Source organism: Eptatretus burgeri, chromosome 2 (assembly GCF_056783735.1).
Source record: "Eptatretus burgeri isolate ZD-2024b chromosome 2, Ebu_testis_v1, whole genome shotgun sequence".
In the NCBI taxonomy this organism is placed as follows: domain Eukaryota; kingdom Metazoa; phylum Chordata; class Myxini; order Myxiniformes; family Myxinidae; genus Eptatretus; species Eptatretus burgeri.
Genome location: NC_140962.1, coordinates 113,287,676 through 113,300,661, shown reverse-complemented (window position 1 = coordinate 113,300,661; position 12,986 = coordinate 113,287,676). Strand labels below are relative to the sequence as shown.

The 12,986-nt window shown below is 40.4% G+C and overlaps 1 protein-coding gene across 4 annotated transcripts in view; it reads left to right on the top strand.

Annotated features, from left to right (window-relative positions):
• LOC147032855 (uncharacterized) overlaps positions 1-12,986 on the top strand; it is a 322,720-nt gene that overhangs the window by 121,338 nt on the left and 188,396 nt on the right. For all 4 annotated transcript variants that reach the window (XM_085870793.1, XM_085870792.1, XM_085870794.1 and 1 more), the window contains one exon: positions 1,584-1,713. In XM_085870793.1, coding sequence (XP_085726919.1) covers positions 1,584-1,713 — 130 coding nt within the window. The remainder of the gene's footprint in view (positions 1-1,583; positions 1,714-12,986) is intronic.

The following is a 12,986-nucleotide window of genomic DNA, read 5'->3' as shown; positions in this document are numbered from 1 at the left end:
GTCTGTCCGTCCATCCATCCCACTTGTGGTTTTTCAGACTTTTTCCCTATACTCTTAACATATTTAACTGAAACTTGGTAGATGGCTTTATTATGATAAGTTACATAAAAATTTCAAGTTTCAGGGCATTTCGTCAAATTTTTTTTTTAACAGAGTTGTACCCTTTTTGGACCTAGAAAATATTACAGCAGTAGGGGACATGTATTGCAATGCAATTCTTGCTCTTGTTTTTATGTACATTCCCAGCATTTGGAATTTTATCAGAAAACTGTAAATAAAGAACAGCTTGTAGGTGGTGGAGTGGGCAAAGCTTTCTTTCATTACACTCTGGTACAGGTTCAATTCTCATGACTACTTATCATGGAAACATCTGCACCCGATGAGATGGAGTGGTGACCTGTCCAAGATTGGATTTTACCATGGAAACGTACAGTAGTCTTATCTTATTATAGGAACAGTTACATCCTGTGGAGTGGTTGTTGTTGCACAAATTAATTGGATGAGGACTATCACCCCCACCCTCCCCCCACTCCAACCACCCAACATCAGCTTCCCAAATAAATAGGACACCCCTGCTGCTCAGTGTTGGCTTAATGGTTAGGGTGGCGGGCTTTGGATCCTTGGGTCCTGAGTTCAAATCCCACTCAGCTGTTGAATTAATACCAGGTGGGGTTAACTCGACCTGTCATCCTTCCGAGGTCGGCAAAATGAGTGCCAGCATGCTGGTATACTGTGTCGAAATGGCGACTCATTCAGGGTTGTGCCCAATAGCCAAGAAGACTGCTTAAGCAGCACCAACGCTCTGCACAGAGTATGGTCCCAATCTCCTCTCCCTCCTCCAGCTGCTCAGGGAACACGAGTGCATGGCCCATCGATCAAAAGCCATTTTTCTTTAATAATTTAAAAAAAAATACATTTCACCTTATTTGATTTTACCTGCAGTTCCCATTTACTATTAACAGAACTTAGAAAAACTGGCCATAATGGAAAGTTTTACTTAGTTTCCCCACAATCGATTTTCTGAACATAACATTATCCATAAAATACTGATTATATTTCTAAAAATTCCACAAAAACCGATAAATCAAATGGTTGGTTCAAACGTGATTATCCATGACAAGTGTCATTCATTATGATGAAATTCATTACAATGTGTGTTCCTTATAACATAACTCCACTCATTCACTGCCAAAAATAATTTTCTTAGCAAGAAAATATTTTCTTAAAATAAGAAAGGTTTAATTGAAACAAGAAAACCATAATAAAAATATTTCTTGCCACAAGAAAAACTTTCTCATGGTTTTCTTGTTTTGATAATGTTTTTTTTCTTATTTTCTGAAAATATTTTCTGACAAAGGATTGAGTAATTTTGTCTTCTGTCTGAGTAATTTTCTTCTTATTGAGTAATAAAGACAATGATCAATGAACAAAATAAATAGGTGTTTTCGACACGAGGATGTAAAATGGAAAGAAAAGATGTAAAAACGAATTTCTGCTTTGTACTTACTCTTCTGAGAGAATGACTTCCAAACAATCTTTTGGGTGTTTTGTTTACTACTATTCACCCATGTTCTTGCAAACAGTTTGGCTGCTTTGGAGGAGTTTGACTGCAGTTGTAACGAGCTGGATTGCCTGCCATCTAGTCTGGGGAACTTGCATCATTTACGCACCTTTACCGCTGATGAGAATTTTCTCAGCCAGCTACCTCCAGAGGTCATGATTTTGCACCTTCATATTTCCTTCACCATAATAATACATGTACATTTATTTGTTTGTTTATTTTGTTGTTGTTTTGGCTTTCAAGCATGCATATTGTCAAAACTCTGCTCTGTCTATCTACAAGTCATAGAAAATGTTAATTCACTCTGAAGTCCATTGCAGATCTCTTCAATTCACTGTATATTGTTCTATTCTACACAATCTTGCTTCTCACCCGTCGGCTTCATCCAACAATTAATCAAATGGTTCCAAAAACATTCCTTCTGAAATGTTTGACAGGCAGTAGTGAATGCTGTTTGTTGAACAGAAATATGGTGGTGGTTACAATAAATGGCTGTATAGAGGTGTGATAATGAATTTATGCCATTGTGCTAACGGAGTACACGCCACACGGGTGATCTGGTTCCAAGCTTGCAACATGTTCTTCTGATGCATACCTTTATTTGAGCATTGTATAGGCAACTGACAGCACAGTAGAGGCAAAAAAAATACAACCCTGGTTACGTGCATGAATCAAAAACATACCTACTGCTAATAATTCAAATAACCTCACTTCACTGGAAAATGTGGGGACTTTGGGTCCTCTCAGTATTTTGGGTTTTCTAAGTATTTTAGGTCCTCAGTGTCTTTTGGATCTCCTGGGTCTTTTTAGTCTTCATGGTCTTTTGCATCCTCTCATTATTTTGGGTCCTCTGGATCTTTTGGGTCCTTGGGGTCTTTTTGGTCCACTGGGTCCATTGAGTGTTTTGGTTCCTCAGGGTATTTTGGGTATTTAAGGGTCTTTGGGACCTTTAAGGGTCTCAAGGTCTTTAGGGTCTTTCAGAGTCTTTGGGATCCCTTGAGCATTCAAAGGTCTTCAGGGTATTTTGGGTGTTTTTAGTCTTTTACCTCTTTTGGGTCTGAGGTGTCTTTGGGGGATTTGGGGTCTTTAAGGGTCTTCGGGGAGTTTTGGGTTTTCTGGGTCTTTTGAGTCCTCAGTCCTTTGGGTCTTTTGGGTCGGGAAGAGTAACCTCCCATCGCTCGGGGCCCAGTCCTCTCGATTTCAGCGCCAGAGTTACGGCTTTCCAAATAACTCCATTATACCGTTCCACCTGCCCGTTTCCCTGTGGGTTGTAACCCGTCGTTCGACTAGTTGCTATGCCGTGCTCTAATAGGAATTGTTTTAGCCCGGCCGACATGAAACACGGCCCTCTGTCTGAATGTATGTACGAAGGTCTCCCAAACATAGCGAAGAGGTCAGAGAGACATTTTACGACAGTGCCCGAGGTCATATCCGAGCACGGAAACGCGAAAGGGAACCTTGAATATTCATCAACAACGGTGAATATGTATCTGTTGTCTGTTTCGGTCGGCAGGGGCCCTTTGAAGTCGATGTTTAGTCTCTCGAAGGGGGAAGTGGCCTTGATCAGTCTGCCAGATGCCGCGCCATAGAATCTGGGTTTTAGTTCAGCACAAACAGGGCATGAAGCATTCATTTGTTTAATATCTTCAACAGAATAGGGAAGATTTTGTCTGCGTACGAAATGTGCCATTCTGGTTACCCCTGGGTGGCACAGAGACACATGGAGGTCTTGCAAAGCCTGACTGATTGTTGCCGAACTGTAGGCCCGGGAGAAGGTATCTGCAGCAGGGTTTTCTTTCCCGGGCCGGTAAACAATGTCGTATCTGTAGCAAGCTAGGTCTATCCGCCATCTCATAATTTTTTCATTCTTAATTTTCCCGTTATTTTTCCCATCAAACATGAATGCCACGGATCGTTGGTCCGTAACGAGCGTGAAGTGGTTTCCCAGTAAATAATGTCTCCATTTCCGCAGCGCTTCGACGATGGCGTACGCTTCCTTCTCTATCGCTGAGTGTCTCTGCTCGCTTCTAGAGAGAGTTCTCGAGAAGAACGCGACCGGCCGCCCAGACTGATTAAGTGTAGCAGCTATGGCGTGATTTGAAGCGTCGGTCTCCACCACGAAGGGCACCGAGCTGTCGATCGATAAAACCACGGACTTACTGATATCATCCTTGAGATTGTGGAAAGCTCTTACAACAGCGGCATCTGGTGGAAAGTTTTTGCAATGCACTAGGGGATGTATTTTCTCGGAGTATTGCGAAATCCATCTCGCATAGTAAGCGAACATCCCGATCACCCGGCGCATTGTTTGCAAGTCCTGAGGTGGTGGAAGCTCACGGAGCGGGCGCAATCGCTCAGGATCAGGCTTAATTGTGCCGTCGGCTATTGTGTGTAGCCGAGAAGGTCAATTGACCTTGCCGAGAATACGCATTTCTCGTAGTTGAGAGTCAGATTATATTTTCTAGCAATGCTCAAGAATCTGTCCAGATTCCTATCATGTTCCCTCTGGATCCCTACCGCACACTGTGACATTATCCACGTAAACAAAAGTGTCTTTGAGGTTTTCATCTGAGATGATGTCGTCCATAACCCGTTGGAAGCAAGCTACTCCATTCGTGACACCGAATGGTATCCTTCTGAACTGGTAGAGGCGCCGCCCTGCCTGGAATGCAGTGTAAGGTTTGTCTTCCTCTCGGATGGGAATTTGATGATAGGCGCTTCGCAAGTCGATGGTACTGAATACCTTATAATTGGCCACGCGTTCGACCATCTCATCTATGCGCGGCAGGGGGTAGGCGTCGAGTTGGGTGAAGCGATTGACCGTTTGGGAATAATCGACAACCATTCGTTTCTTATGGTTCTGACTGCTGGTTACTAGCACCTGTGCGCGCCATGGCGAATCGCTCGGTTCTATAATTCCCTCCTCCAGTAATCGCTTGGTTTCCGAAGTGATGAAATTCATGTCAGCAGTGGTATATCGCCGCGATTTGATCGCTATCGGTTTGCAGACCGGCGACAAGTTAGCGAACAGCTGGTGGGACGTCACCTCCGCGGTGGTCAACGCATTTAAAATTAGACGAGGCTTGCTTCCTCCAAAGGGTATTTCGACGCTCGTGTGCTGCTTGAGGACATTATGACCCAGAATTACGTCTGCGCACAAATCACGAAGCACCAGTACCTTTACATCCCGATGCGTGTACCCTTTTACGTCCAATTCAACATTGCAGTACCCTCGTACGCGGGATTGTAGTGAGGTGGCGGCCATGCATACCGTATTGTCAGTCGGGTGGATTACCCATTTCCTGCCCTTCACTAGCGAGCTGTTGACGAAACTTTCAGAGCTACCGGTATCAATCAGTGCCTCAGCCATATGCCCGTTAATTCGTACGTTGATGATAGCCTTGGATAGATTCCCCGGGGAGGCTGCAGTCAATTTATTTTGCGAGTAGAGAGCCGCAGAAGTGGGTTTATTTCTCCTTAGAGTAGATTTACATACCCTGGCATAATGCCCTTTCTTGTCGCAATTCATGCATGTGGCATCTCTGGCGGGACATTTTTGACGAGGATGCCTTTTGTACCCACAAAAGAAGCATTTACCAACCGGAGCAGTTGCTGAGGAGTTTGACGAGGTCTGGGTATCCGGCTCCTCGGGTGTTTCTCCATCCCCTATGTCTGGCTGTGTCTGTGCCAGTGGGGTTCCTTGGGTTCCCATCGTAGCAGCGTTCATGAGCAGCATCGGTGTCCCAAATGACTCAGATTGCTGCTGAGCCGTATCCATCGCTCGAGCCTGATCGACTACCTTGTCAAGAGTGGGTTGCGCTTTCTCTAGTAAGCGTTGCCGTATGTGGGCTGATCTGAGTCCTTGGATGAATGCCTCCCGGGTCGCTTCCTTTCGGTGTTCCTCGGCGCTTACCGCCCGGAAGCTGCCGTCTTTTCCCAGCTGATTCAGAGCTTGCAGGAACTGATCGATTGTCTCCCCGGCTGCTTGCTTGCGTGTGTTGAGAAGATGTCGTATGTATACCTCGTTCTTGGGCTTCACGTAGAGCGCTTGCAGCACCTCGATCGCTGCTTCGTAAGTGTCGCACCCCGAGAAGAGCCTGTACACGCTGGGCGAGACATGATTCACGAGAGCGGCAAATTTGTCAGCTCCCTCCGCGATGATGGTCAGATAGTGTGAGAAGGAACAGACCAATGTGACCATTTCATTTCTGCGTCAGTCGCGTTCGGGTCTGCGTCGAACCTCTCTGGTTTGTAGATCTTGTCCATCTTTGGTTGAGAGAGCCGAGAAAATCAAATGGAATAAATTGAAATGAGAGCGAGAGATGAACCTTCAGAGTATAGGCTTTATTCCATTTGATTGGAGCCGCTTCTGTGGGCACACCGGGGAATACAGGTTCAGCTAGGAGTACATAAGCAGTAACGTATACATGTGCAGTTAATCATTGCAGACAATCCGCGTAAGCACGGAGTTCGATATAATCTCCATTCTCACCAGTCAATGAGCACCTTCAGTTAACGAGCATCAAGTGGACAGCCGATGTCAATAGCAATGCCCCGGGGACAATCACTCGTGCCGCAGAGACCTCCCCTTATATGCGAGACGCACAACATGTGATCCCGCGTCATGTCCCTCAATTCACGACAATTCACCACAACTGTTCACAAACAAACAAACAAACAAACAAACAAACAGAAAGGGGTGAAAACAGTAACCTCCGATCTTCGATGGCGGAGGTTAATGACAACTATTATTATAAATCTTGTGGGTTAGCTATTGGGCTAACCAAATACTGAAACCCCTGCCAGATTCGACAAACCCCTCGGAGAAGAAATTTTTTTTTATGTCAAAATTCACAATTTTCTAAGTTCGTGACCTTGTGACCTTGACCTTGTGACAAACATGAAAAATCGAGCTCCGTGGGGCTATGCAGGCACCATTGGGCTAACCAAATACCGAAACCCCTGTCAGATTCGACAAACCCCCTAGGAGAAGATGCAAATTGAAATCGGCTACCCCCTAAAAACACGTTTTTTTGGGCATGGCTCCTCCCATAATGGGTGCACCACGCTCATTTTTAGGAAAACACAACGAGATCATGATATAAACCACCCACCAAAATTTTATCAGGATCGGATCAAAACCCAAGGAGCTATGCTCGGGACAGACAGACAGACAGACAGACAGACAGACAGACAGACAGACAGACAGACAGACAGACAGACAGACAGACAGACAGACAGACAGACACACACAACAATAACAAATATAGTGGTCACTTATTTTTTTCGTGAAAATATTTTTTCGTGAACCTATAATGAAAACAGATTGCTTTTTGGTGTGGCTAATGCTTTTGCTGCTCAGAATAAATTTGTGATTGATGAAATTAGTTGTTATGTTAGTGAATATACTCCTAATCTTAAAACAGAAGAGATGTTGGATAGAAGACTTAACTCAAAGAAGCCACTCACTGTATCGTACCTTAAAAGAAGATGCCAACACGTTAAACTGAACCAAACCACTTACACGTGGAATTTGGATGTTCTGGAAGGAAAGCCACGATATCTGTGGCTCATTTTTTTAAAAACCAGATGGTGATACTGCTACTGATAAGAATAATGCTAAGGTGAAACAACTTCGCGTTTCTCTCGATGGAACATTTTATCCACGAGATAGATTGGAAATTAATTGGGACCAAAATGATTATGCTGAAGCATACAAGTCTTATTAAAAGCAATGGAAATAAAGAACCTATTTTGGATATGACAGCTTTTAAAAGTCTGTATACAATTTATGCGATTGACCTGATTGCTCAAAAGGAAACTATAAAGTCTCTAATCGAGTAGATACTTCCCTATACATTGAAAGAGAAGAGAGTGAAGAAGTTGATGCATGTTGTTTGCTTTTGGAAGAAACAGAATTACAGATTAATACAGATAATGGTGTTTTGATTAGTCACATAATTTATTTGATAAATAAATGAGTGGTAAAGTGCCAACTGGGGTATATGTTAATAAAATCAATCTTCAGAAACTATCATCTTGTATTCAAAATCAAAAGCCTTGTATGATTAACGTTAATACAATTCAGAGAAAAGGAGTGGTAAGAATTGATGTTTTGCTCACAAGAGAACAGGTGAAAATCTTGAATGATACTGGCTCACTTAAAATTAAAATGACAAAACCAATGTTGAATACATATTCAATAAGAGACGAGTGGAGGATTTCTCCCATTTCTAATTCCTTTATTTTCTGGTTTAAGTGTGGCTGGAGCATTGACAGGTTGTATTTCAGCAGCGGTGAAAACTGCCAACGAAAGGAAGGCTTAACTCCTGGCTCAAAAAGAATTGGAAAGACATAACAAAGAGTTGGAGAAACAAATTAGTGGAAGTGGTGTAATTGTAGATTTTGCTGAAAAACTTGAAAGTCTGCTTGATAAAGCGAGATTGTTAGTTGGAGATATGCTTTCTTCTATCGCACAAGCAGGTGTAAAAGTAACTAAAAGGGGTCATGGATTATATCTTTCTAATAAATAAATGAGCATTGATGAGTGGTTTAAAGAATTTGGAAAGAATACAACATAAAATTTAGAACTTGTCAAATAATGTAAGAAATCAAAAATTCATAATATGGTTATTTGTATGAGAGATGAATTAACAAATGTGTCTAAACATACAAAGAATATTATTATGAACTTAGAAGATAATAATGGGAATGGTTCTCATTGGGTTTGTATTTTTATTCGTTAAGACAAATATTATTTTGAGAGTTTTGGTCTTCCACCACCTTCCTGTTGAAGGAATAAAATTCTTACAGAATGGTGTTTATCAAATATTTCAAGTCCAATAATTAAATCCCAAGTGTTGTGGTCAATCATGTCTATATGTGTTATTTCAACTGAACAAAAATAATTTTTTTAATGACATTATTTTTAATCTAATATAAAGGACATGTTGGTGAAGATGGTTCTATCTTCGGTGTATTCCAAGAACTGGATATTGATTTATCAAATTATTACACAAAGGCACAGGCTAAATGACAGAAATATAGTAGAGCAAAAAATATTAATATGAAAAATGCTTATAAATTAATAAATTATCCAAGCCCGACTGATGCAAATGACTTGATGAGATTAAGTGATTTATCACAATATATATCCTTAAATAAAACGGCCGTGTATTCCAAAGATACAGAAGTGTTGATTTTATCTCTAGGTCATACGGAATTCACAGTTCCAATTAAAATAAAATTTTATACAGAAGGGCGTATCGTTTATATGAGAATAGAACAATGGGGACGTGATATGAATGATTTAGGGTATAATTGGTCATTTAAAATTAACCTAGAAGACCTGGAACGATTAAATCAGTCTCGTAAGGAAGAATATTATCCACTTGGTGCCAGCCTGGTGTTGGCTTTGTGGTTGGGGTGGTGGCTTGGGATCCTAGGGTCCTGAGTTCAAGCCCCGTTGGCGGCTGAATTAAAAATACACCAGGAGGTTGACTCAGCCTGTCATCCTTCCGAGGTCAGCAAAATGAGTACCAGTGTACTGGTAAGGGGGACACTGCATCAGCGGCATAGCCGCGCCCCAACCAATGATGCAACAAGCAGCCACAGACTGCACTCGATAGAGAGAGATCCACTTGGTGCCGATAATGAGTTTTGTGGAAGCACGATTAACAAACAAGAAATGAAATAATTTCATAAGGGTAAAATCAATCATGGTTTTGCCATAGTTTATATCACGAAAACACAAAGAACAGGATTATATATAATAAGGAAATACAAAATGATTTAACTATGGGAAGATGGGGAGGTATTTCCTGTCATTATATTAATCTGTCATATATTTCTAATACATAAATGACAGCAGGAAGGCTTCAAGAAAATTATCATTTCTGTGTCCAAGCATACCTTCAAGAAAAGGGTATTCGGTATTTTAATAAATATGTTCTACAACATAATAATGAGGTATTTTCAATAAAAGATTGGCTTTATACTGATGTTAATAAACCAACAACTTTGGATTTAATTAAAATTTTAAATAATGAAAAAAAATTTAAGTTAAGAAAACGCAAGGCTCTTTGAGAAATTCAGAAGAAATTTTATTGGTTTCCTGTTGTAAAAAAATATTTTGGATATAGGAATAACAAGAAATCCTGATGAATATATGTATGATATTCTATGGGGTGAAAGTGATTCAACGATAGTAAGGGACGAGGAAGGAGTTGAAGAAACTGAGACAAAGGAGGAGAAGAGAGAGAAGGAGAAAAGGAGAAGAGAGAGAGAGAGAAGGTGGAAAAGGAGAAGTGAGAGAAGGAGGAGAAGGAGAAGAGAGAGATAAGGAGGAGAGGGATAAGAGAGAGAAGGAGGAGAGGGAGAAGAGAGAGGAGGAGGCAAGAGAGAAGATAGAGAAGGAGAGGGAGAGGGAGGAAAGAGAGAATAAATAAATATAAAAATATGGAAACCAGTGAGATTAGAAAAAGATTGGGGGTATTACAGAAAATAAATAAATCTCAACGTACTGAGGAGGAAAACAAAGAATTGACAAGTCTATTAGAAATATTTGCATCAAGACTCTTAACATCGTTTTATCAAGACTATAACTATCAAGACTCTTTCCTGACATTTTGATTGATTTTGCTTTTGAAATGTATACATGCATACATACATACATACATATACATACATGTACACATACATATACATACATGTACACATACATATACATACATACATACATATACATGTATATATTGATTGATACACACATGTATATTTACATGCATACATACATACATACATACACCACCAGTCAAAAGTTTTAGAACACCCCCATTTCTCCAGTTTTTACTGAAATTTACACAGTTTAATGTTTCAATGTACTTTGAAAATAAAGCATAATAAATAAACAATTGCAGATAAAAAAGCAATCGTGGAATCGTTTTGTTGAACAAAATTTAATCTAAATTTTTGACTCGTCAAAGTAGCCACCTTTTGCAGATATAACAGCCAAGCATACTCGTGACATTCTTTCTGCAATGGAAATAAAATATTTTTCGGAAAGTTCTTCCCAACACTGTTGCAGAAGTTCCCACAAATGTGTTTCAATTGAAGATTGCTTTGCTTTTACCCTTCTGTACAGTTCATCCCAAACCAGCTCGATGGGGTTTAAGTCTGGAGACTGTGCTGGCCATTCCATGATTTGAAGCTGACCATCTTGTTCTTTTCTTCTAAGGTAGTTCCGACAGCCTAGATGTATATTTTGGATTGTTATATTGCTGTAGGATGAACCCCTGACCAACTAGGTGTAGACCAGAGGGTATTGCATGGCACTGCAAAATGCTGTGGTAGCCCTTTTGGTTCAGGGTGCCAGTCACTCTGTGCAAGTCACTGACTCTGGATCCAGCAAAAGAGCCCCAGATCATCACACTTCCTCCTCCATGTTTGACAGTTGGTGTCACACACTGAGGAACCATCCTTTCGCCTACTCGACGGCATACAAAAACCCTGCGTGATGAACCGAAGATTTCAAATTTTGATTCATCAGTCCAAAAGACCTTCTTCCAGTTTCAGTCGTCCACTGGCGGCGCTTCATGGCCCAGGCAAGCGTCTTTTTCTTATTTTGCCATCTTAGCAATGGCTTTCTTACTGCCACTCGACCTGTCAAACCTGCAGCTCAAAGTCTTCTCTTCACAGTTGAAACTGAGACTTCCTTACTTAGACCAGTGTTAAGCTGTGCTTGAAGCTGCTGTCCTGTGAGCCTCCGATCACGCAAGCTGTTGACTCTCAGAAACTAGTCTTCTGATTGTGTTGTAGCTTTGGGTCTGCCAGACCTCTTGCTATCAGAGTTTTCTCCAGTTTCCAAGTGCCTTTTGATGGTGTATGAAACTGCATTCACTGACACCTTGGCCCGACTTTGCAATTTTTCTAAAGGAAAGACCTACACTTTTACGGGTTATAATGGTCTGTCTGTCTTCCTTTGTTAATTGTCTTTTTCTCGCCATGATAGCAATATACTACTTCCTGCAGTGCAATATTGTCCAAATAATGCTTCAGAGGTTGTAGCAACACAGTCTGTTCAACACTGCTTTTATACAGACAGAGGGTTTGTAACTAATCAACAATAGTTGGGCCACCTGTAGCAGTTGTTTGCATCAACTTTCAAGCCTTAATTTACTTCCATTGCTGCAGAACAGCTGCAGTTTCCAACCCATTACTTGTTCCCTGAAAAGGGCCTTTTTAACAATTCTGAAAATTACTTTATTTTTCAGTTTTTGGTAACCCAAACTTTTTTTTTAACCTCTGTCAGTGTACCGCTTAGCTTTGTACCATTTCAGGTTATTCACTGGACTTGAACTGCTTACATTTCAGTAAAAACTGGAAAAATGGGGGTGTTCTAAAACTTTTGACCGGTAGTGTACATACATATACATTCAAACATACATGGATACACATGTATCCATTTAAACATCCATCCATCCATACATACATCCATACATGAAAACATACATATACATCCATCCATACATGAAAACATACATATACATACATGTATACATGCATACATACATGAAAACATACATATACATACATATATCCATACATACATACATGAAAACATATACATGAAAACATATACATATATGTATATATATATATATATATATATATATATATATATATATATATATATATATATATATATATATATATATATATATATCTTCTTCTTTCGGTTGCTCCCGTTGGGGGTCACCACAGCGGATCATCCGTTATGATCCGCATAATGATTTGGCACAGGTTTTACGCCGGATGCCCTTCCTGACGCAACCCTGGTCGCCTCTTATGACATAGGGATATGGTACACCTATTCTAACCAGGCCAGTACACTGGTACTCACATTCGCCGACCTCGGAAGGATGACAGGCTGAGTCAACCTCCTGGTGTGTATTCATTCAAGCGGCCAACGGGGCTTGAACTCAGGACCTTTTGGATCCCAAGTCGCTACCCTAACCACTATGCCAACACCAGGTCTTTGTGTTGTGTACATACATGCATATACATATACATACATGTGTACATACATACATATAAATACATACATACATACATCTTTACATGCATGTACGTACATACACATACATATATTTATATATGGATACATACATACGTATACATTCAAACATGCATACATATACATGTATACATGTAAACAAACATACATACTTACATATACATACATGTATACATACATACATACATACATAGATGAAAACATACATATACATACATGTATACATACATGCATACATATACATACATACATAAACTTACATGTATACATACATATACATGAATACTTATACAAACATACATGTATACATACATACGTTTACATACATATATACATACACACATACATGTA